We start from the raw sequence: 25226 nt of genomic DNA, 5'->3' as shown, positions 1-25226 counted from the left end.
ATTGATGATTTGTCGAATTCCAGTACTTTATTCTACAACCGTCCTTCGCTGGGACAGCCCTACTCACTCCGTGTGAGGAGGCTCACTCAGGAAACAGCCGTGCCACTTGTAGAACGCTGTTTGATGGCTCCAACGGTATATCTGCCACCGTGGCAATGGCAGGTTATAGACTCCGTTCTATCTTTCGTGGAGGTGACTAAACAGGCACCTACTGCACATATACTCACGCACTTGCTCAAACTCCAACACAAGTATACTTGCCCAGAATTTTTTACGGATGCTTCGAACTATCACACTGGTGTGTTCTATGCAGCTGTTGGCCAATCTTTTTCAAATTTTGGTATGCTGCACCCCCAAACAAGCATTTTCACCGCAAAAGCCCATGCGGTATCTGTGGCTGTCAGGCATATTAAGGAATTACAACTACTGCACGCGATTGTATACACAGATTCGCTGAGCATTCTGACAGCTTTTAAAACATTAAAAACATAAAAATCCTGTAATTGTGTTGCTTTACTATCTTTTATGCAGTACCTATGCCCTCAAACGACATGTTGTTGTGTGCTGGGTGCCAGGGCACCGTGAGATCGCTGGAAACGTGGCAGCAGATCAGCTAGCTGTGTCCGCGCATGACTACGCACCCGCCAATACACCCATGGCCATCCTTTCACTTGACATGAAACCTTTCTTTCGACGGGAGCTCAGGGCGTGCTGGCAGCGCCTATGAGATAGACAAGCAGACAACAAACTACATGTTATGAAACCGATACTTGGAAATTGGCCACCAGTATCCAGATTACGCTACACACAAGTTACACTTATAAGGCTGAAGATAGGACACACACACACTGTACACATTCATACCTTTTGTCTGATGATGACCAACCTATCTGTGAGAGGTGTGGAGATCCACTTACGGTACTCCACATCCTAGTTCAGTGTAGTGATTTAGATGATTTAAGGAAAAAACACTTTTTATTGCCCTACTGACAGCAGCTACCACTACATCCTGTCATACTCATCGGTAGGGATCCGCTTTTTAAACTTCAATCACTTTTATGTTTTTAAAAGATGTACATAGTTTTCACCCCATATACTGAGGTGATTCGTAGCTCGACTCCTGTACAGAGGTCGCGGCTGCGGTGCCCCTTACCACAACACTGCCATTTATTCCAGCGCCACGCGTTTCACGTCACCACCATGATATTTATATTCTTGAGTTCTAACTTGCCTTTGGCGCGAAATTTCAGGCCTCTTTACAGCAGCGCAACACTATCATTGTTCGTATCCTGTTCATATCACTTCAATAGCTACCATTGTTTTTCGGTCATCATAGTTCATGGCGATCTTTGGCCATCACATAACCTTTGCGCCAATAAACACCATATATCATCATTATCGACGAGCCCGCACAGTTTCCCGCGGTCTTTTTGCATTTTCTTTGTCTTCCCTCTGCCCTTCGTTCATTCACTGCGTGTTCCCTCACCCTCTGCAATGACCTCGTCGTTTGCTCCCCAGCGGCGCACTCAGCGCACTTTCTTTAAGGAGGGCATTCGCTACCGCGTTTGTCACAAACAATTTCCGGCAACTGCATTATAACTGGTCTTTCATTTTGGGGGGACTGCACAATAAGCGGGATGCGTATACATGGGGTTCTATGGGAGGGTAAACGGGAGTAAAAAAATACCGCATTGTAAACGCTTCTGCACTATATAGGTTACGTTATAAGTGTTCTATACTGTAATACAAGAAAAAAATGCCTATTTTTGACTTGATATTCATGGGGTCATGTAACCACACTTCACTTGCCCTGTGAGATTTTAGGTCGCCCTAATGAAACGAGCAGAAAGCTTCTACGTAGGGCAAGCGTGTAAACTATTGTTGCTTCACCTTTCCAATGTATTGTTGACATCATTGCCATATTAACAAACATGGTGCCTATGCATGAATGCTCATAACTTGAGTGGATGCTACTATTTTGAAGCGAAGCCTTGTCTGCTGTTTCTTACAGTTACAATTCATGTCATTTCCTCCTCTCATTCAGAGAAGGAAATTTGTGCAATGGCAAGGGCGGTGAAGCATGGTCTCCCCTATGCGGGTTGTTCAGTAAGCCGCCCGACGTACTATAAGGGTGTAGCGGCATCAGTTCAATGAGGACGACTACCTGCACCACTTATAGTCCAACAATAAGAGTCTATGGCACATGCAGAAGGAGGCAGCTCTCAAATGTACAGAAGGAAAAGGAGGCGAGGGAGAGAAGCCTTGTGAAGGTCCGACTCTTGCAGGCGAAAAATTCAGAGGCGAAGTGGCAGGCAGCGCCTCTGTCGTGCTTTGTGGTTGTGATCTTTTTTTATTGTGACAGTGCTTACTTGGGGTTCAATCGAAATGCACAGAAAAGAATAATGAAACACACGAGTGATCTCAGTTTTGATGCCACGTCATGATCGCTTGTAACGTTGCATTTATCCGATCATAGGCTGGCTCTCTGAGCCGTCATTTTTGCCCGCAGTAGTTCAGGCAAGTGCTACCATGCACTAATGAAGTTGGCATGAATGTAGCGATTTTATCGCTTTATTGAAACACTAAATCATTTTATACTGGTGCTTACACCTATGCTAAAATTACCCCCTGCCATCATTCTACAAAAACTACAAATGAAAAAGATAGGTGCTTCAAAAGTGTTGGTGGGCCCCTTCAAGCAATATCTTTATGTACAGCTATCTCCCTTTGTTTTTTGGATGCCAAAGGCAAAAATGAAACCCTCTTAGAGTTCTTGCATTTGCTCCCCATGGCATATAGATTGGCTAACCTAAACTAGCCAACTATTGAGCAATTAAAAACCGATTAGATTACAAAAAAAAAATTCAGAGACAATTTGTCAAACAATCTGGTAGCTTTTGTGGACCTCTTTATGTGAAATAGGTAGTTAGGACATCGAATTGGAGTGGAGAAATTTAATCATTATTTTTTATAGTAGTGTTTACTAACACAGATTTAGCTTTGTGAAAACATACAGAGTTCTAAAAAAGTATAACTTAATTGTCTGGGCTGGTTTACAGTTACCTTCTGGTTACCATTGACATAAATTCAAATGCAAACAAGTTGGAATGAATCAATATACTATCTTGCATTTTCTAGGTCACCTACACTCATAGCAAGGGCTACACTCATCGTGGCTCTTAAATCTGAATTAGTCACCACAGCATGTCTAGACGCTGGCTATGGATTGATTAAATATTGCTCTCCCACCAAATTATGTGTAAAAGGCATTGTTTTCAGACATTTTGGTGTTCACATTTTGATTTATGGTGATGGTACAACTAACATGTCAACCTTCTTGTTCTTACTTCCAAATAGTTTCTATTGATTTACACTGAAATCAGTTCATAGAATTGGCAAGCAACTCATACTAACTGCCAGAAATGGGATTTTGCTTTTTCTGGAGAATTTTGATCTTGTGCAGGATTGAGTAATGTTATTGTACTTCACTGTTGTCTGAACACTATAAAAGTCTGCTGAGGCCCCTTTTGCTTGCTTTTAAATGGAATACACATTGCATTCTCCAACACGTTTTCTGTACCTCTCTGGCTGACAAGCTGAAGAATGTTTTAGCGGGGCTATTCTTGTGGTGATGTGAAGCAAAAATAAATCGATGCCGGCATCTCCAATAAGTCTACTGTATTGCCTTACTTAGTTTCTGATAACTTATCAATGATAGTGGCAGTTTCCAGGGAGGAATTAGCCCATTAGCCCTCTAGTGATTCTTGGTGACCTCAGTTTTGTTACATCTTGCTATTACTTTTTTGCTTATGATGAGCAAAGGTTTTCAAAGCTCCTTTTTTTTTCATTTAGTACATGGATTTGCATACACAGGTTTATATAATAATGAATAATTATACCTTGCCTCATAATCTTTGCATAGTCAGTCTTGTGTTTTAATCAAGCTATTGAAACATTCTGTCATAAAAACATTAAGCCATATGTTAGGTCTACTTAGAAAAAAAACTTTTTAGGAGTCACAAATTCTTTTAAGGAGAATTCTCAGCAGAGAAGAGCAGGCGGAGCACTGTTGCATGTGTGCCGAAAAAGCTCAACAAAGTTACATTGTCATATGAAATTTTAATCATATGTGAAGAAATCATACATTTTTGGCTGGTGGCTTCAAGCAGCCAACACCAGTTATCGGCAAGCTATTCCAAAATGCTTAGCTTTGTTGATCATAAGTCATGTTTAATGCACATGCATTGCTTTAACATAGCAAATTTTTGTGGTTTTGTGATGTCGTGTGACAGACAGGCAAAGTGGGTACAGCGTGGAAAATTTTGACCAGTGGCATAGGGCCAATGATGAGAAGGGCACAGATTTGAAAATAACTTTTTTATTTTTGCTCTGGTCACGCTAATCATGGGAAAGCAGTGTGTGCATTTTATCTAAAGTTAAGATGCTTTGTTACTATGTCTCACGTTTTTTTTTTCATTAAATTTTTCTTCCAGTTGGCTTTTTTAAATCTAAAACATGCACTTAGGGCATCATTTTATCGATGCTTATTCCTTTATTGGCTTGAGTCGGTGAAACTCTGGTGGCACAGAATTTACCTGAAATTTACTTTTTGTTGTTGCTTCCTCAAGTCAAAGATGGAAGTCTAAAAAAGTATTTTTGTCATATCTTGTGACAGGCAGGTGAAGTGGGCTGATACAAAAAAAAATTTCACTGAACAATGAAGCCCTATTAATACATATGAAATAAAAATCAATTTCAATAGCTTTACATTGTAGTGACCTTGGTCTTAATTTAGGGAGTGATTCCAGTGCATTATATAAACATTTTGGCGAACCACAATAGCCCTAGTACTCTTCTAGCTGCATTAATTTAAACATAATTGATGGTGTTCAGTATCCTGAGCTTCGCTCTCTTTAAAGGGATACTGGCTTTAGATCATTTTTAACCACCTGTCTCCTTTAACCTGTGTCAGTACAAAGGTGCTTTTACACTCTGCTTCTACAGGAGTGTAGCTGCCATGGCCTTAACTTGCCCATTTTATGCACTCACTAAATTTGCGTATTTGTGCTTTAGGTCTGGGCCACATTCGACATCCCTCGTATGTATACTGGCCTAGCAATGGCTGTACTTGGAACACTTTTGCTGCTATGCTGCTGCTGTTATCAGCTTGGAGAAGGAAGTGCATCGGATGTACTGAAGAGTCCTACAAGTGTTTGTGCTGTTTTTTGGCTCCTTATGCCATTCTCTAACAGCTTTTCTGTAGCTGAAAACAAGGTTGGTGATTTTATAAGCTTCGCATGGTTATGGGCAGGAGATGCTGTTATAGTACTTCATGGGCAGCAGTACCATGCTCAAGTCAACATGTAAAATAGCAATCCCAAAAAGTCTGAATTGAAAAATCGCCGCTTTTTAGAACTAGTGAAGGAAGCCGAACTCTGTTTTGTAGTACCCTTAAGTGTCAAAAGAACAAAGCTAGCAGGCTGCATACCCAACTATTTTGGTCTGCTAGCAAGTTACAAGGAGTGAAAATGTTTTTATTTTCTACTCTGCATCTTGGCTGCCAATCCTGCTGTTTAGGAAACCTATTGAGATTCTTGTTCTGTGTGAAAGATTACTTCTTTTTTAGTGCACCAGCACTAGGGCTTTTAATCGGGTGAAAAGCCATTACAGTAAGCTCTCGTTAAATGAGGAAAATGAGTTCCGTTTAACATGTGTTCTGTTTACGGAGAGGGGTACAGGGGGAAGAATTCAAGTGCAAAACCAATCTTGTTAGAGGCAGTTGTTCCATTTAAGCAGCATTTACATTGAAGAGATTTCAGTTTAATGAGAGTCTACTGTACCTGGGTCTTTTCATACTCTGCTTGAGCTTGAAGAGCCAACAGCAACACCCAGTAGAGCGAAAACATGTGGTGGGGACCTCGTGTGTTCGAGGAGACCTTTAGCTAATGATGCGTTCCAGCCTTGCATAGTGCAAGCAGTCAGAATGTGTGCCGTACGGCAGCTGCAGGCAATAAGGAGCCATGCTCAGTAGATGCTGCACACATTTCTCCTTGTCTCAGTGATAGTTTAGCAGCGTGTCATAATGAGTTGTGTTGCAGTTCTTTGAAGATGGGTGCTGCATCAGGTGCTGAATCGATTTGGGTTGGTCGATGCAGAGCACTGGGCTTGGCGGAAAATACATAGCTACAGCTGAACTGACCATTTGAAAATGTGTTGGCCAATTCTGCCATTCTAGGTGAATCTCAGAAGTGGTTGGAGGCAGGCAGGTTGAGGAAATGTCATGAACATGTGAAGGAAACACCTGCACAGAGAGTGCCTTTGGAATGCTCATGCCACTATCACGAGAAACACACAGGCTAGCCTAACTCCCAAACAGACAATGTGACAGATACCAACATTCAAGCTATGAGGACTGAACGGCCAGAGTGCATGCTATGCACTTGGAAGCACACCCTTGATAAACACACAACTAATGTGAAAGTTGGGTTAACTGTGTCAGTGCACAATAGTTCATGCTTAGTCAGAAGTAATCCATTAGTCAGGTTTTCTGTTTCTTCAGCTCTGAATTAACTGTCACACATACTTTTTGTTCAGTAGGTTTAATCAGCAAGGAAAAGAAAACTTTTGAGAAGAGCAGCATGCAAGAAAAGCAATGTTTTATGGTGCCCTTGTTTGACTGAATATTACAAAGCATTTGCTTAACTTGTTGCAGGTGTCTTTATACCTCTTTCAAACATTGCTGGCTGCATCCATCTTTTGCAAGGGCCCCATCACATTGAGCACTAGTCGGGGTTGTGCCTTGATTTTCTGCCTGGTGAGCATACTGACAGCTACAAGGTATGCAGGAGTCACTGCAATTCACATGCTGTGTTTAACAAGATATCATTACAGCAGCATGAATATGATGTTTCTTGGCCTTTGAAGGCTGGCTGAGAAATATGACTCCTTTTTTGCATGCTTGAATAGATTTCATATTTCAATTATTATGATATTATGGTAAAGTCAAAACTCATTAGGAAGTCACGTCTGACACAAACACACACTCGCTATATCTTTATCAGGGATAAGGCATATATGTATTCATTGCTCACATATATCTCTGCAAAACATCTTAAGTTCACTCTGCTATATTTGTCATTACTTTACCAAGGTTTGACTGTATTACAGTAAGATATTTGTTGTACCATAAGAGAAAAGAACTGGGTGTGAAATATCAATTACCACTGCTTTTCTTCTAATATATATCACGAGCTGTTGGATCGAAAATGTGAGAAGGTGCATCTTAATTGCTACTCATGGTGCAATTCCCTTCAGTTCTGTCTGCTATCCTACAACGTCCTTCACTTCTCTTTCTTAGCTTGAACATTATGCTCTGTGGCATGAGGAGTACTTACTCAAAAAGTGTGCACGAGTTTGTCTTCTGTAAAAATGGAAATCATGGCTTTAGAACTTAGTGGACACAAGCCAACACATGTTTGGTCAGTTTGTAACTTTGCAGTGAGAATTTTCTCTTTGTTGTTCACGTTCTTTGGCAGAACTGCAGCAAAGGGTGAATCTGTGCTGTTGTCTTTTGAAAAAAAAAAAGAAACTAGTGCGAGTAACACCTCTTTTTAGCACTCATGGGAGACCAGCACTGGATAGCTGGCGCGCCGAAAAAGAGCATCTGGCCGAGAGTCGCAACACAACTCAGCTGCTCGTGCCCAGACGATCGGCCGCAGTGTACCACTCTGAGAGCACGTGTGTTTGCCGCTGCCGTGCTTCATTTTGGAATGAACAACTCAAAAAGCCAATTATGACAGTAATAGTGCTCTGTGGTTTAGAAAAATAACCTTGTCCGTAGGCTACTCTCACATAAAAGCACTAAAAAATGGAGAAAAGCCCTGCAAAGTCGACTGCGACTATGCTTATAGTATCGAAGGGACAGTACTGTGCCCTGATGGCAACTTCGTCGTCCTGATTTTCTGGTTGCGTGCTGGGTTTTGGGCTTATGCTAGTGCTGGCTGACATGCCCCTATTGGTAAGTCCGTGCTGCGATGATACCACGCTGTCAACATCTGCTGTAAAACAAAACAAAAACAAAAGCAGAGTAAGTGGTAGCTGCGTCAATTTTTTTTTTCTGGCATCGTTTGTACGCCCTGCCCGCATTATGTATGCACAGGGACGTTGATCAAGCAAACCATCGTGGCAGCATAGCACATGTGGTATCGTGCTGCTATTCTTGAGGGCGCGGGATAGATTAGCGACCACGGTGGCCGCATTTCAATGGAAGTGAAATATAACAAGAACAACCGTGAACCAAGATATATGTGCTATTGAAGTTGAGGTCTTACCAACCACTCAGGTCTTCTCGCTGCCAGGCAGGCTGTCACAAACCTTGCCTTCTCGAAGGGCTGCTGTTGGAGGGAACCAGACTGAAGAGCCGAAGAAGAGTACGACAGGTTTACTTACATATTTACAGAAGAGAATTTGAAACATAAATTGACGTCAGGCATTCGCCTGCCGCTTTTTGTCCTTTCACAGTTCCTAGACGCCAGGCCTAGGGAAACGGGGAAAGTCGTTTTCACCCAATCAGGTTACGACTGTTGAGGGTCATTTTGCCGGCACGGCCCCCAATATATACACACACACAGACACACACACACAGACACACACACACAACACAAAACGTGTATTGTTCCGGCCACGCTGTCGCATCCGGGGAAGCATGCCGCCAGCAAACGAGATGCAACGAGTCTGTCGTGTCACTGCTCGGGCCGACCACCCACACTGTCGAATGGTGGTCGCAGGCCAGGCAACTCCAATGGCATGTGTTTGCACATCTGGTGTTGATTTGAGTGCCAGTGACTTCTCAGCCAGAGACACAAAGCGTGGTGGTCCCAGTTTCATCTTTAGCGGAAACTCGGCGTCGCGGCCTCGGTGTACAAAGGCACCACTTGTCGCATTTCCGCACTGGCACAAGCGACTGTATACTGCTGCGTGGAGTAATGGCAACCACGCACCTCCCAGTACATGAGAAACAGCCGGGCGTCTTCATGCTCCTTAACGAGGCGGCTGCCTTCTTCTGTCACGGCGCTCGCCGCGAAGGGTTGGCTCGCCGATTGAAACAGTGTGCATTAGAGAACCCAAGCGGTCACAATCTTGATACGCACACTACAGCGTGCCTCAAAATATTTTTTTTGGCACATGAAAGCATAGGAAATATCGATATTGAACAGGCACCTTCATTTTAGGCCGACACAGACAAGCAGAAAAACTGAAACTGTGTGTTAGGCTAAGTAAACTATGAGTAAAAATCAAAGACATTTGCTATTTCTCTAGCAAGGCATCAATTTCGATGTTACTTAGCCACGGCAGTCAGTGAGAAAAACGCTTATCGCATTGGCTGACTCCAGAAAGCTAAGCTTTGAGTAGTCCGCTCCTTTGTTCTTAACAAGAACCCTGTCTTTTGCCAAAATTAAGTTAAACAGAGGCATCTCGGCATCGAGTGTTCACCACAAGATTATCTTTTATAACAGCTCAGAGGCATAGGCGAACGTGGCCCCGCACAAGTCTTATAGACAAGGCAGCTTTCCTTTACACAACTGTTTAAAAAAAAACGACATTCTGTCTATCGTATTATTTCTTTTACGCGGTGGCATCAGATAGAGTTTGGTCGTGGTGGTCAAATGGATGGACGCATAGAAACTTTGTTAGTCCTGAAGTGCACGACTCAACGCTCAGCGGGTCAGATAAAAAAAAAGTTTACATATATTGTATGTTGCATAATACGCTCGCTTTATTTCCGGCAAAATGCCATTTAAACTCGACTGTTTGGCCCTGGTTTCCACTGGTGGCTGTCTTCACTATCGAATAAATATAGCCGACACGCACCATTCAGTTTAGAAATGAGCCCAACAGGACTAAACAGGAGAGTGAGAGCGAAATTTTGCTCGAATGTAAACATTCGACAGAAATCTGTCTAGTTGGGTATGAAACAGGGAGATGATTTAGACTCCAACCAAAAGTTTTGAAGAAACCCAACGTTTCGAAACCGACTAGGTTCCTTCCTCGCCTGACTGCTTGGATGCAACGCCACCTCCTTTTTCTATCCCCTCCCTTTCCTCAATACGTCCTCCCTCTTTTTATATATTGCTGCACTTGAATACGCAGCAGCACCACCAGTGTCCTTTGGCTTTGTTATGGCCATGCGCGCGTGCACTGCCTCTACCAGTCGCCACTCTCGTCTGCGGGAGCAGCTACGAAGTGCGCGCTTTCACAGCCAGAGTAGTCGTGGAAACTCCAGTGCTGGTTCCCTATAGGGCTGAAGGAAAGCTGAAACAGTTAAGAAAGTTACGCATAACAATTTTTTTGGTTCGGTTGAAAGGAAGATACAATAGCTTCAGCTCTTTTTGGCATGCATTCTTCAGGGTATTTATAATTTGTAATAAAAATGGAGCTAAAGGAACTGTAGACTGGTTAGACGAATTGCTATTGGTGGTCAGCTATTATACTTTGCTAAATGCTATCTTAGAGTATGCCAGAGTAGCAGTAGGTGCCTCTTTTAAGTTTTTGTTATTGCATAAGAGACAACACGTCCACCAAAACAAATGGCGCTGGACGTTCTTGAGCTGTATGCATTAATTTAATCAAAAGTCGAGTATTTCATCACAGCATGCAGGTAGTTACTCTAATGAGTTCACTGATCTTTGTGACGCGTTCTTTCTCTCTTTTTTTTTTTAACTAACAACCTCAGGATATCCTGTAAAATCAGTATTAAAAGGGACACTAAAGGCAAATATTAAGTCGATGTTGATTGCTGAAATAGCGGTTCAGAAACCTGGTAGTGCTATTTTTGTGCCAAGGAAGTGCTTATTTTGAAATAAAACCATGTTTAGTGGTCTGAATCACATTAGTGGACTTCAGATCCCCTGTCTGAAAGTGGCCATCTCGCATCACTGTTGCCGTGCACAACGTTGCCCGGCTTTACTGCGCAGCCTCCAACGCTAGTAGCAGGAGAGCGAAAGTAGCGGGAGCCACAGCATCAACAACAGCCATCGAACAGTTTTTAACCATGGCCTCTGAGATGGTAGGCGTTCTTGGTTCAACTGGGCCCCTCTAGATGGCACAGCCTGTCCAGTTTAACCAGCAAAAATTGAACTTTCAAACAACTCGGGCCATTCCCCATAGAAACGTCCGGCAGTTTTTTTTCCATGAATCAAACAGAAACAAACAAGCAGCATTTTATTACATCCCTTAATGCACGGAAGGTTCATATTTATTTTGGTGCAGCTAGTTAGATTACTAATGATTAATTGTAGGTGGTTAGTCTGATGTCATTGGAATCATTTTGCGAATGTCCTACTCGTGGTGCATGTGTTCTTGTGCATTTACCTTAATTTCTCAATAAGTAGGGCACTGCTGTTGATAATATTGTCATTTTAAACGTACTCCTACATTGAGCTTTCACTCTGACATAAATTGTTATTTGACTTTACTGTTTCTTTAATGTCATCATTTTTGTATTTCTTCTGAGACTACTAGACTTTGTTCTAGAGCTGCGTGAACAGAGTGAGCAAGCCTATGGACTTTTGTGCGCAGGCTTTCAGCACTGTTCTGGCGCTGCCGGGAAGAGCACCTGGGTCAGCCATGTGAGGAGAGCCTGCTACAAAAAAACCCCTCCGACCCGGAGTCGTGGGGCCTTGAGCGAGTTTTGGTTGCAAGTGGCTGTGCCTTACTGCTCACTTGGTGTGCTTGGCCACCACGGTCTTCCAATGGCCTTGCTGGTGCTTTGACAAGGGTGGGCCTAATGGTTGCTACTGGTGCTTTGCTGGCACACTGGTTTGTTCAGCTCAAGCCACCTGCCACCATCCAGAATGTGCTCGGCTCTCACCAGGTACACTTTGCTCTTCAAACATGGCCGTGGGGAAAGAATGTGTGGATGGGTGAACTTAACACTGTCACAACCACATGCGAACATTCTGATACTGTCTTATTTACAGAAGTGTGGAGGGGAGGCCTAAACATTCAGCGCGTCGTGTCACAAAGCACAAGTGTCCACTGCTGTCATTACAAAATCAATAGATGCCATCGTGTTGTTTGGCTCTGATGCTTGGAGCAGTTGTGGCTTTTTGCAACACTACATAGATAAGTTGGTTTCTCTTCCTGTATTTTTCTTGCTCCATGGTCGCTGTGTTCCATGTCAGTAAACGCCTTAACTTTGGACAGTTATAGCAGGATAAAATGTTCAGGAAAGCGGGATACTTGGTGACCATAGTGCTTAGTATGACAGATGTGTTGTGCTGGGGCCATGTTTTGTGAGGCTGCAGGGTTGTGCGCAGTACGTAGTTTCTCAATGTACTACAGTCAAACTCACTTACGATACCAGTTTTATCGCTATGTCAGTTTTAACAATGAGAGACTGCTGCACTGTCAACTTTTATATGTTTTCTATGGTGAAACAACCCACTTACACTAATGCTTGCTTGCTGCGTGATTCATTAGTACTATGAATTCGGGTGGCTGGGTGTCCATGCCGCAAGGTAATACAACGCTAAATCCCGAAAAAGAAACACGAAAATGAAAAATTCATTTTGGTAGAAACAGCACACGCAACAAGACTATAAATATACAGATAACACCTCGTCTAAACTTGTTTTACCACAATGTTCATCCCCGCAAGGGCGCCTGCGCAAGTAGGCGTTTGGTGTGTAGCGACACCACGGACCCGAGCTAATGGGGGAGTTTCTACTCCCTCCTACGCCTAGCCGTGCACGGCTTTGCCGTGTCCGGGGAAAGGGGGATCCTGGGGATTGAGCCGACGCTGGGTGATTGGACCTTTAAGGCCCCCCGGCAGAGGCAACACACCCCTTCGGTCCCGGCTTCACGTAGACGGCACCCCTGGGCTGACCCACCCAGGGGAAATCGGCAGTCGCCTTTTCCTATCTCTCTCTCCCTACATCTTCGTCTTTATCTCTCACTATTTATCTGTCCTGTCTTCTACTCTCTTCTGTCTACTTCCAAACTTCCTGGTGGCTAGGGTTAACCCTGTGAAAATAGCCTACCTTGGTCTAGGTGCATTGGGTTATTGTAGCGTTGTACGGCTGGCGTCTGCAGGTTTTAGCATCCGCAAACTTGTAGCGTCCCCTCGTTGGGCTCCGTGGTGGGTGGCCATCAACGCTTTTGAAGAAAATTAAACTGGCATGCATAGAGCGTTTCCCTTATTAAGTCATCGTACCGCCTTAAAGCGCGTACGCACCGAAGACTTAGGCTTTTTTAACCGATCAAATGAAAACTTCCCCCATTTTCATGTTATGCATAGTGAGATAAGTAGCAAGCAAGCCAGAACTGTATCCCCCTTTGTAGTAGCCAGATGTCTCACAGAAACTCTTGGAGCGGGTACAAAGTTACCAAAATGGCCAACGGAGACCTCCTCCTTGAAGTTCGAGAAAAAGAACAGTTTAAGAAGCTACAGAATCTTTCAACTTTTGGTGACACTCCGATCACTGTAACGCCACACAGATCTATGAACACAACCCGTGGAGTAGTATCTGATGCTGATTTGCTCGGCTTGACCGAAGAGGAACTTCTGGAGGGGTGGAAGAGTCAGAATGTGACCAATGTACAAAGGATCATCATTAGAAGAGACAACAAGGTAACACCAACAAAACACCTAATACTCGCGTTCGCTTCCAGTAATCTGGCAGAAAGTATTCAAACAGGGTACACGAAGACGTCGATCAGACCATACATACCTAATCCACGTCGTTGTTTTAAATGCCAGAGGTATAGCCACGGCTCACAAAGCTGTCGTGGTCACCAAACTTGTGCACAATGTGGAGTGTCGGGCCACAATTCTGACAATTGCGAAGAACCATCACACTGTGTGAACTGTGGCGGAAATCATGCCGCATACTCACGGTCTTGTTCATTTTGGCAAAAAGAAAAAGAAATAATCACATTGAAAATTAAGGAAAATATCACATTCAAAGAAGCAAGACGAAGAGTGTCGCCATTTTATGGCGCTACATATGCTGATGCGGCGCGTCAGGGGGCAACGCCACACCAGCCCTCGCCACTCCTTCGGCCAGCGCAGAGCGAGCCGTCGGCTGTGGCGCCTGCCCCCAAGGCGGCAGTAGTTAAGTCTACTCCGCCTCCTAGCGAATTGAGGCCGGAGACTCCAGGGTCCTCTGGTCTCAAGGCCTCCCCTCACCAGGCGAGGCCTAAAATCCGAACCACCAGCTCGCATGTGCGGGTACCCAGTTCCTCTGAGGAGGCTATGGATACAACGGTACCCTTGGTACCAAAAGTGTGGCGTGGCTCCTTGGAGCGTGCCAAGAAAAATAAAAAACCAATAACGGGGCCGGATGACCGTCCTGCCACCTGAATTAACGAGCTCACTCCAACACAGGATACTCTTTGTACACACAGCAGCATCTCTCTTGTTTAAATATGCAGACAGAAATATTACAGTGGAACATCCGAGGCCTTCTTCGAAACCTCGATGACTTACAAGAACTCCTCCATGAACACAATCTTAGAGTGCTGTGTGTACAAGAGACACACTTAAAACGAACAAACAGAAACTTTTTACGTAACTATGTAATCTTCCGAAAGGATAGAGATGATGCCATGCCACCATCCGGTGGTGTAGCGGTTATAGTTAGTCAAGGTATAGCATGTACACAATTACCCCTTCAAACTTCCCTTGAGGCGGTGGCTGTCCGAGCAGTTATTCTAAACAAACTCGTCACAGTCTGCTCTTTGTACATACCTCCGCACCACCATGTTGAAAAACTTCAATTCCAGTCTTTAATAGATGAACTACCTGAACCTCATCTGGTCCTTGGGGACCTGAACGCACATAATGGTCTGTGGGGTGACTCTCGCTGTGATGCACGAGGTCGTCTCATTGAACAATTCCTCATTTCATCAGGTGCTTGTCTGTTGAATAGGAAAGAGGCAACATACTATAACGTTGCCAACAAAACTTACCCTTCTATAGACCTCTGTATCGCATCTCCTTCATTTGTACCATTACTTCAGTGGAAAGTCATAAATAATCCATACGGAAGTGACTATTTTCCTTTAGTTTTGAGTACACCAATAATATATGAATGTCCTCCACATGTTCCCAAATGGCTGGTAAACAAAGCCGACTGGGAACAATTTCAAAAGATTACTCACTTAAGTTGGACTGACATATGCGGATTAGGCATAGATGAAGCTGTGCAGTACTTCACGGCTTTTTTTATTGACGCAGCAGCCAAGTGCATTCCACAAACATCTGGACTGCCCTGCAAACGACACATCCCATAGTGGAACACTGAGTGTCAGCATGCACGAAAGGAACAGAACAGGGCATGGAGGTTGCTTCGGAACTCGCTGACAGCGGAAAACCTTGAGAGCTTTAACCTAGCAACCTAGCAATGTGTGAGCGGCAGGTTCAGTTAGGTTTAAACAAGGTCTCCAAATGGGCAGAGGAAAACGGATTCCGGCTGAACCCTGAAAAAAGCACGTGTGTCTTGTTCTCCCTAAAGAGAGGCCTGCACTCACAACCTGACATTGAACTGAACGGTCAACGTCTGTCTGTCAATGCGGAGCATAAATTCTTAGGCTTAATCTTGGACAACAAGTTGATCTTCGTACCACACATCAAGTATTTAAAAACAAAATGTTTAAAAGCCATGAATGTTATAAATGTGTTGTCACGTACTACGTGGAGTAGTGACAGGCAATGTCTCATGTACCTGTATAGAAGCCTCATTCGCACCCGCTTAGATTATGGGGCCGTTGTTTATCAGTCTGCAACTCGAAGTGCTTTGAAGATGCTGGATCCCGTGCACCATTTTGGCATCCGCCTTTCCACGGGTGCTTTTCGCACCAGCCCTGTAGAAAGCCTTTACGTTGAGTCAAATAAATGGTCGCTTCATCTACAAAGAACTTACATATCTTTTGTATATTTTCTTAAGGTGAAAGCAGACAAAAAGCACCCCTCATACTCCACTATTAATGATTTGTCGAGCTCTATTCTGTTTCGAAACAGGCCTTCGATGAGGCAGCCCTTCTCAGTTCGCCTGAAGGGTCTAGCTGAGGAAACTGGAGTGTCACTTGAACATAGTTTAATGGCTCCTGTAGTATACCCGCCACCGTGGCAGTGGGAGATTATAGACTGCGATGTGTCTTTCCTAGAAGTTACAAAACATGCACCTATTGCCCATATCCGAAACTACTTCCTGGAACTTCAACACAAATACACACGTCCTGAGTTCTTTACAGATGCCTCCAAGTCTAACTCCTCCGTGTCCTACGCTGCTGTCGGCCCATCCTTTTCAGATGCTGGCCCTCTACATCCAGGCACAAGTATCTTCACAGCGGAAGCTTACGCGATACTTGTGGCGGCTAAACACATCAAGCAATCACAAATACAAAAAGCAGTAATTTATACAGACTCCCTCAGTATGGTTACGGCTCTGCACAGTCTTAAAAAACAAAAAAAAAAACCCCTGTCCTCGTCTCACTTTACTCTATTTTATGCACACTCTACACACTCAAACAACATGTTGTAGTGTGCTGGGTGCCAGGCCACCGTGAGATCCAAGGCAACGTGATGGCGGATCAGCTTGCGGCATCTGTCCACGAAATCAGTGCCACTACACCCATATCGATCCCGCCCCTTGATCTTAAGCCATCTCTCAAACGAAAGCTCAGGGACTACTGGCAGAGCAAGTGGGATAGACACACACAAAACAGGCTACACGTTATCAAGCCACACCTTGGCCAATTGCCACCAGTATCAAAATAACGTCTAACAGAGGTAACACTAACAAGGCTCAGGATAGGACACACATACATGACACACTCATATCTTTTGTCCGGTGGCGATCCACCATTGTGTGACAGATGTGGTGAGGCATTAACAGTTCTTCACGTTTTAATTCAGTGTAAACAATTAGACACTCTAAGAAGACAACACTTTCTATTACCCTACCGACAACATATACCATTACACCCCGCAATGTTTGTCGGTAGGGAACCACTTTTCACCCATAAATCATTGCTAGCTTTTTTAAGAGATGTCGGTTTTTACCATGTAATATACCTAGGCATTGCATAGCGTGATCTCTCAAGAGAAGTTGCTGCTGCAGTGGCTACATTGAGAAGCACTTGCCTCTCGGCCCTTGGACACTAGGGCGCTGATGAGGCATTTGTGCTAGTGCCAAAAAAATTTTACACATGCTTTTATTATCGAAACCTTTTGTCACTCATTTTTACTATCCATATCATGCCATTGTCATGATTTTATTAGTTATGTTTTTACCCGCGTTAGCACGAGGAATTTTAAGGCCCCTATACAGCCACACACCATATCATTGTCCACATATTTAGTCACTGAAATGGCGCTTTTTGGCCACCAATTGGCCCTTGCACCATTAAGCCCTACACATCATCATCATCATCATCATCATCACATCCACAATGTTCGTGAACGAACTAGCCCACCTAAGAACCCTTGAGAAATTCAAGCTGCTTAACCACCGCCGAAAAGCCCCAAAGTCTACTGTGCCTTCATACAGTACAATACAATCTGTTTTGTATTGTAGCCTTCTTTATATTGTCAAGCATGCATGTCCCTTCAAATTCACTTTATCCTTAACCGCATAGCGGTGCAGCATTGAGGCAAAGCTGATTATTAAAATCCGCCATGTCGTGGGAGCGGCGTTAGCTTCTCGTAATGCACTTTTGGACATGCATTATGAGCAAAAAAGCTGATACTTCGAAGAGTTTCAGCATCCTAAACTTTAGACGTTCTCATACATTGACTCTGTCGGACTTGTGGCAGAGCTGTGAAAGCATCCGAATTTTCAAGCAAGTCAGAAAAGTTGTCAGCGTTATCACACTTATCACTGATGTATGTTGGCATATCCCATCCAATATTATAGTTTTCTCACAACAGCTTGCCATCTCCTTATTTCACTTTTTTTGTGCAACCCCTTAATAGTAGGCTTGTGGAAATAGTAAATTTTAGGTACGAAGTGATTAGTGCTTGGTTGAATAATTTGTAAATAATCTCAAATAATATATATTACATATTACAGTTAAACCTGCTTATGATGAACCTCCATATAACGAATTCTTTGATATAACAAAGTTTTTCTATTCCCCGCTGTAGCTCCATAGAAGCACATGTATTTGTGGCCTCTATAAAGCAAAGTAACAGCGGGATACTACCTTGATATAGCGAATTTTCTCCATGGACAATCTAGGAATTTTGCTCCGTGTTTTGTTATTTTGGTACCAGCATGCATCTTCAGCGGCTGCCCCGCTGCCGACAAAGCGCGAAGCGGCGACGGCGCGCACGGTGCACCAGGCGAGAGCGAGTGCTCGTTATTGCGTGCGGGTGGTGCGTGTGAGCGCGAGGCGGGCAGGCGAGCCTGCACACCATGAGCTGGCGTAGCCGCCGTTCTCACCGCTGCAGGCGGCTGCGCGGGAATATCCCTCCCCTCCTACTTCAAACAAACAAAAAAAAAACTACTTTTGCACTTTGGCAGTGCCACGCTTTTAGTTAGCACCACATATGGGGGGGAGGGGGGGATGCTGCTGCATATGGAGGGCGAATGGGGGGAGGGGGGTTTAGATGCTTGCACACGCGCTTATTTCTTCAGTGGGGAGAATCGCACGCCTTCAACTTTGACAAGAACAATTGTGTTTAGTTGCCAGGCTCACAAAGATCACCTCGCTCGCTGGACAGACGCTGTTCGTGAAAAGAGTGCACTTTTCAAACACAGCGAAGTAACAACTAGGGCATTTGTTAGTTCGCACTCATATCTCTACCTGTGATTAGGTTTCGTCCTTGGTTTTTGTTTAAACATCGTGTTAAGTGTCAAGCAATAAACATTATTTCCCTCTCGTATTGTGCATGTTGTTTTCGTGCATTATTTGTGCATGAGCAGCGTGCTGCACGTTACGGTAGCATTATATTCCAAGTTGTTGCTATTGCATTTATTGCTTCGCCTTCGCGGCAAAACTGTGACTTTCTTTTTCTTAATTTTGGACAACTGTGTCATCACCAACAAGGGGATGTCAGATTAGGTGCTGATGAAAACTTTCCGAGACCATGGTGATGAAGGACCTTCAGAGGTTGACTCGTAACTTGCTTCCGTCTTGCGCCGCACTGCGAGTTCACAAGCTGGTTGCGATTAGGTCTGGCAACACGACAGCACATTGATGCAATGCAATGAACGCGATAGCGAAAAATTGAAATGTTATAAGAAGTAAGGCTGGCAGCCAACTCTTTTGGATCCGATATCACGGAACTCGTACTAGCGCTAGCAAAGACAGCCGCTCCAGGGAGAAGTGCGCTTTCAGACAGTCACTTCGCGTTGAAACCGCACTGATACTTACTGACATAGCAAGTGCGCCAGCGATCGCAACCGCTCCTAAAATCTAAATTCACTATTGCTACTCGAGCAATACCCCCCTCCCCCCTTCCCTCCGCGCGTTTCTTTATGCTCGTTCAAGACGGGTTGTTTACTTTCTGTTTAAGCATTCGGTGGCAGTTCTAACATGCAGGAGATGTTATCTTATGCACTTTGCAGGCGATAGAGGTAGGCCGACTCATTTGATCTCTGCTTCAGCAGCGCTCGTGCGCTTTTACCCTCTCCTGAAAGTTACTGTGTGTGGGGGCATGTTATTTATTTAATTATTTTTATTTACAGAATACTGTCAATTCCCCCATGGGGATTATTACAGGGGTGAGCATCACTGTCACAACTTTCGACGTTTGAATCAAGAAAAAGCAAAATAATAAAGAACACATAATCACTGAACACAGCAGTACGGCATAGAACAATCATACATAGTTATTTGAACGATAACCAAGTACGAAGTACACCAATGGTACACCAACAAAAAACAGGAGTTGAGAAGAAATGAAGCACGGAAAGAAGAAAACACAGCTCGAGTATTGATATGAAGGAAACGTATTAAACAATAAATATATGCAGACAAGTGTTTTAGTATGACAATTGGAAACAGGGAGGACTGCGTGAAAAAAAAACAGGTGATCACTGTACATGCTAACTAGGTTAGAATAGATCAGTGCCTTCAATTGGTTTCATAAAGTTCTCTAATTTTGGCTGCTGTGTAATGACTGGATTCAGTGTGTTCCATTCTCGAATTACGCACGGGAAGAACGAAAAGGAAAAAGTATTTTCACTAAATGAGTATTCTTCGAGTTCCCACGCATGGCTTCGCCTCGTCGGTCTGGTATCTCGAAAGCTCAAGTAAAGATCTGTGTTTATGCGGAATGATCTGTGTAAAAGTAGATAAAGAAATTTGAGCCGGAAAACCTTTGCACGACTGTCATGGGTGGCTAGACGGGCACGATGTAGTAGAGCAGTAGGTGAGTCGTTGCGCCCGTATCTGTTGAAGATAAAGCGCACTGCTTTCCGCTGAACCCTTTCCAGTATAGCGATACTATTCACAGTGTGAGGGAACCACACAATATTAGCATATTCTAAGACCGGGCGGACAAATGTGACGTAAGTAAGAAGCTTCGTTTCATGTGTGGCGAATGAAAAGGTCCTTTTAATAAAAAATAATTTGCTCATCGCTTTTTTGGACATTTGACGCATGTGCTCTGTCCAACTAAGATCAGATGAAATTGTGATACCAAGGTATTTGTACTGGTTAACCCTTCGTAGTGGCACATTATTAAAATGGTATTGAAAATCAAACTTAGGTACCTTGTTGGTAATAGACATAAATACAGTTTTGTCAATGTTTATAGTCATTTGCCAATCAGCACACCACTGAGCTATTTTGTTTATTGAATTACTCAACTTCACCTGATCATCGTGATGGCGTTTTTCATTGTAGAGCATACAGTCGTCTGCAAAGAGTCTGAGTTTAACGTCAGCGTAGTTAGTTATATCATTTATATATATTAGGAACAACACTGGAGCTAGTACAGACCCCTGCGGGACGCCTGACAACACCGGAGCTAGGTCAGAAGTGTGGATGCCATGATGTACGTATTGGTGACGGTCAGTTAAGTAATTAGTTATCCATTGAAAGATGGGGCCATCGCCTAACAAGTGATTAAGCTTAAGTTGTAGTTTAGGGTGCGAGACGCGGTCGAATGCCTTCGAGAAGTCGAGAAAAATTACATCAGTTTGAATACGTTCATTTATGCCGAGAGACAGGTTATGAAGTGTTTTGACGAGCTGTGTAACTGTAGATAGTCCTGATCTAAAGCCATGCTGGTTGCAATGCAGAATGTTGTTTGATTCAATAAAGCTAATTAGAAATTTTAACACAATATGTTCATAAATTTTGCTACTAGTGCAGGTGATTGAAATAGGCCTATAATTAGAAGTACTAGCGGCATTACCTGATTTAAATATTGAAGTAATTTTGGCAATTTTCCATTCAGCTTGGATGCAGCCATCTGCCAGTGATTTGGAGTATATTAAATAAACACATTTACTGACTGGTTCTGCATATCGTTTAAGGAAGCCATTTGGGATTCCGTCTGGACCGCTACTTTTTTTTCATTGATGCCTAGAAGCTGTGACATAATGCCAGCCTCTGATAAAGAAGGCGTGCCTAATAATTGGATATCCTGATTATAAAAAGAAGCATTCATGTTCACAGGGCTATTATCGACTGTAAAAACTGAACGAAAATAACAGTTGAAATCGTCAGCTCTTGCTTGGTCTTGACCGTCTGATGAAGGTCGATTAGTCATTTTTGTGTTCATATATTTCCAGGATTTGTGGGGAGAGTTTTTAATAAACTCACTTAATGTGGACCCGCAGAACTTCTGTTTTGCGTTACGCACCTGGTCCTTAAGTGATCTAGTAAGTGAGTTTAGTATAGAACGGTAGCCTGGAACATTCCGGTTTTTGTTAGTTTTACGCAACCTCTTGATTTTGCGTTTAGTATGGATTATTTCACGTGTGATCCACGGATTGTGTTTTTGAGTTGATTTAAAAACCATTGGGACAAAGTTCCGCATACAATGCATGACGTGGAATTTGAATTTCAGCCAGACTGCATCAACGCTAGAGCAAGCATCAGAACAAAGGTAAAAAAATTCAGTGTATTCGTGTACAAGGTACGTCATTATAGCCGCATCATTGGCCTTGTTAAATGCGGGTATTTCTTTTAATTGGCCATGTAATTTCGGTGGGCTAATAAAGGGCAATGTGCATAATATCATTTTGTGATCGGATAATACAACGAATACGTCTACTCGAGATTCATTTGTAGGAAGGCTGTTACTTATAAAAATAAGGTCCAAGAATGAAGAAGACGACCCCCGTACTCGAGTTGGGAATGAAACAACCTGCTCGAGATTGAAGTCAAACATGAGATCTAATAGGATGCTTTGAGGTTTAGATTCAGGTACAAGAGAACACCAATCAATGTCAGGAAGATTAAAGTCCCCGGCTAGTACAATCAAGCCCCCGTGCAAATTCGAATACATGTGTAATCTAATAGAGATTCAAGATATGTACAATCGGCATTGGGGGGCTGGTAGAACATGCCCACTTTAGCGATCCTGTGTTGTAGGTGCACATTGCACCACAAAGCTTCAACATTTTCAACGTCTGGCATAGTTGAAAAATGGACACCTTCCTTGAAAAGAAGCGCAACACCCCCACCACGTGATTCCCTGTCTTTGCACACTATCAGACATCCGGGAGGCACAATTTTCTTATCGGAAATGCCAGAATGTAGCCATGTTTCCGTGATAGCGACAATATCAGGGGAATGGGCGAGGAGTATTGCTTCAAGCTGATCAACTTTATTGACGATGCTGCGAGCATTCAAGTTTATAAGAGTTGCCGACTGCGGCTTCGCGTTGCACGTGCTTCGTTTGGTGCTTGTTTTTGCGTTTCAGTCTCCTTGTCGTTTTTTGAGATAGCTCCCATTTTATTGCTGGCTTCGCTTGGTACTTTTTTTTCGCGTTACCGTCTCCTTGTTTTTTGGGATAGCTACCATTTTATTGCAACTTTCGTCCCATGAAAACAGTCTGCCCTCTACTTCAACCTTATCATATACAAGGTAAACCTTCTCTTTCCGGTCTCGATTCTCCTTCGTGTGTGCCCATAGCTTCCTTCGAATTTCTTGGACAGGCTGGAAGAAGTCTCCACTGACTGATATTGAGGAGCCTTTCAATTTGGAGCAGTTTTTCTAAATGTTGGCTTCGTCTCGGTAGTCAACAAGCTTCAGTATGACAGGCCTAGGTTTTGGCTCGTCACCCTGTTTTGCCCTACCAAGACGATGAATACGTTCAACGCCTGATATTTTGACATCAAGCACATTATTGAAAACTTCCTTGACTACAGCCGTTTCAAGTTTTTCAGGCGACTCGTGTTCTTGTTCGTTGACACCGTACACAATTAAGTTAGAGCGCCGACTTCTATTTTCCAGGTCATCGAGTTTCTTAGCCATAACTGCCATACTGCATTCAAGGTCAGCTATTCTGTTAACGCAGTCAGTTACCTTGATCTCAAGGCTAGCAATTTTCTCAAGCTTTTTATCATTTGCCCTTAGCTTTTCGTTAGTTTCTGCTTTGCCTGCCTTAATTTCTTTGATATCACCTGCAATTCGTTTCAGCTGCTCTACCAACTCGTCGAATTCGGGACCAGGATTGGACTCTACATCTCCAGCCATAAGCAGCAAGAACCTCAAAGTTGCACAGACATTGCAAACCAGGTCGCACAATGGCCGTGGGCACGGCAGCAAAATAAGAAATACATTATTACTGCGGAAGCATTTTCCGAAATGTTTTCTCACCTGCATAAATAATTAAAGCGGATTGTTAGGTGGCATTCTGACGCTGCCCCTGTGCCCACTGCCGAGCGATGCGTGGTGCGCCAGCTTTATACCGAGCAGACGTACTGACGCTGGTGACGTAGTCATCTCTTCCAGGGGAGAGGCTGAGGCTGTCCGGGCGCTGCCAACGACGATTTCAAAGGCCGAGAAATTGGTTGCAACTTCACGAGCTGCGCCGTCGATGTCCGGAAGCCATATCTGCTGCGCATCTGTGACCGGTAGAACCGTCAGTTCTGTTCTTCGAAGCAGCAGAATCAGGAGCGTTGACGCTGGTGGCGTAGTCATATCTTCCAGGGGAGAGGCTGAGGTGGTCTGGGCGCTGCCAACGACGAGTTCAAAGGCCGAGAAGTTGGTTGCAACTTCACGAGCTGCGCCGTCGACGTCCGGAAGCCATATTTGCTGCGCAGCTGTGATCGATAGAACCATCAGTTCTGTTCTTTGAAGCAGCAGAATCAGGAGCGTCTGCATAAAGAATTGAAGCGGATTGTTAGGTGGCATTCTGACGCTGCCGCCGTGCCCACTCATCACCTCAACTAAGACTTGTTACAGAACATGGTGGCGACGGCAAAAGCCCGCCGAGTGGTTCCATATAAATTATATCGCAATAATAATGAAGTTTTTACTGTAAAATAAGTGTTTTGGGTTAGCTTTGCCTTCAGTCTTCTTTTTGTTTAATTTGCGCACTTATTTTTGGAATTTTTGTACTGAAGCTGCAAATAACGAAATCCTCTTCAAAACAAATTTTTCGGGGAATTTATCAATTTTATTATATGCAGGTTTAACTGTATAAAGAAAAATGGGCACATTTGTCATAGCCCAACTAACCTGCTGAATATATATAGATATATAGTTCAATGGTTCTAGTAGGAAGCACAGTCGGAAAAATAAAGAGGACAAACGAACGAAGCACAATCTTTACTAATGTTTTGACAGGAGGGCCTGCTTTCATCAGAGTTAAAATTTACTTGTGTTCATCCATGAAAGATAGCTTTTTGTTTTCCAGAGGGAGAAAGAGAGCTGTGAATTCTGATCAATTTAAGTTATTTTGTACTGAAAAAAACTGTTGCTACTACTCAAAAGTCTCAAAAACAGCTGCTCAAAAGTCTACAGATCGAACAGTTGAATTTGTGCAATAATATTAATTTATTCATCAATGATGCCTCAGCTTCTAGCAGACTGTTGACTCAGTTGAATTAATTCGGGTAATGCTATTCTAACCACATTTGTATCCCTTTATACTGACTTACAATGCTCTCGCATTACACTCTGTCAAACATAGCACAACACATCCATTTAGTAACATGATCTTCCTATATTGTTGCTGTAACTGATGCACCATACATGATATATAGTTGTGAGTGGAATTACGGAAATGAAATACATTTTGCCCCTTTATAAGAGGC

At 43.5% G+C, this 25226-nt stretch overlaps 1 protein-coding gene across 1 annotated transcript in view; it reads left to right on the top strand.

Moving 5' to 3' along the window:
- The window catches only part of PIG-O (phosphatidylinositol glycan anchor biosynthesis class O), a 55197-nt gene that overhangs the window by 10955 nt on the left and 19016 nt on the right, over positions 1-25226 (top strand). The window contains exons 6-8 of the mRNA XM_037427925.2: positions 5074-5274; positions 6713-6837; positions 11578-11872. Coding sequence (XP_037283822.1) covers positions 5074-5274; positions 6713-6837; positions 11578-11872 — 621 coding nt within the window. The remainder of the gene's footprint in view (positions 1-5073; positions 5275-6712; positions 6838-11577; positions 11873-25226) is intronic.

This window comes from Rhipicephalus microplus, chromosome X, assembly GCF_043290135.1.
Source record: "Rhipicephalus microplus isolate Deutch F79 chromosome X, USDA_Rmic, whole genome shotgun sequence".
Taxonomy (NCBI): Eukaryota; Metazoa; Arthropoda; class Arachnida; order Ixodida; family Ixodidae; genus Rhipicephalus; species Rhipicephalus microplus.
Note: the sequence above shows the minus strand (reverse complement) of the source record. Positions and strands in the feature narration are given on the sequence as shown.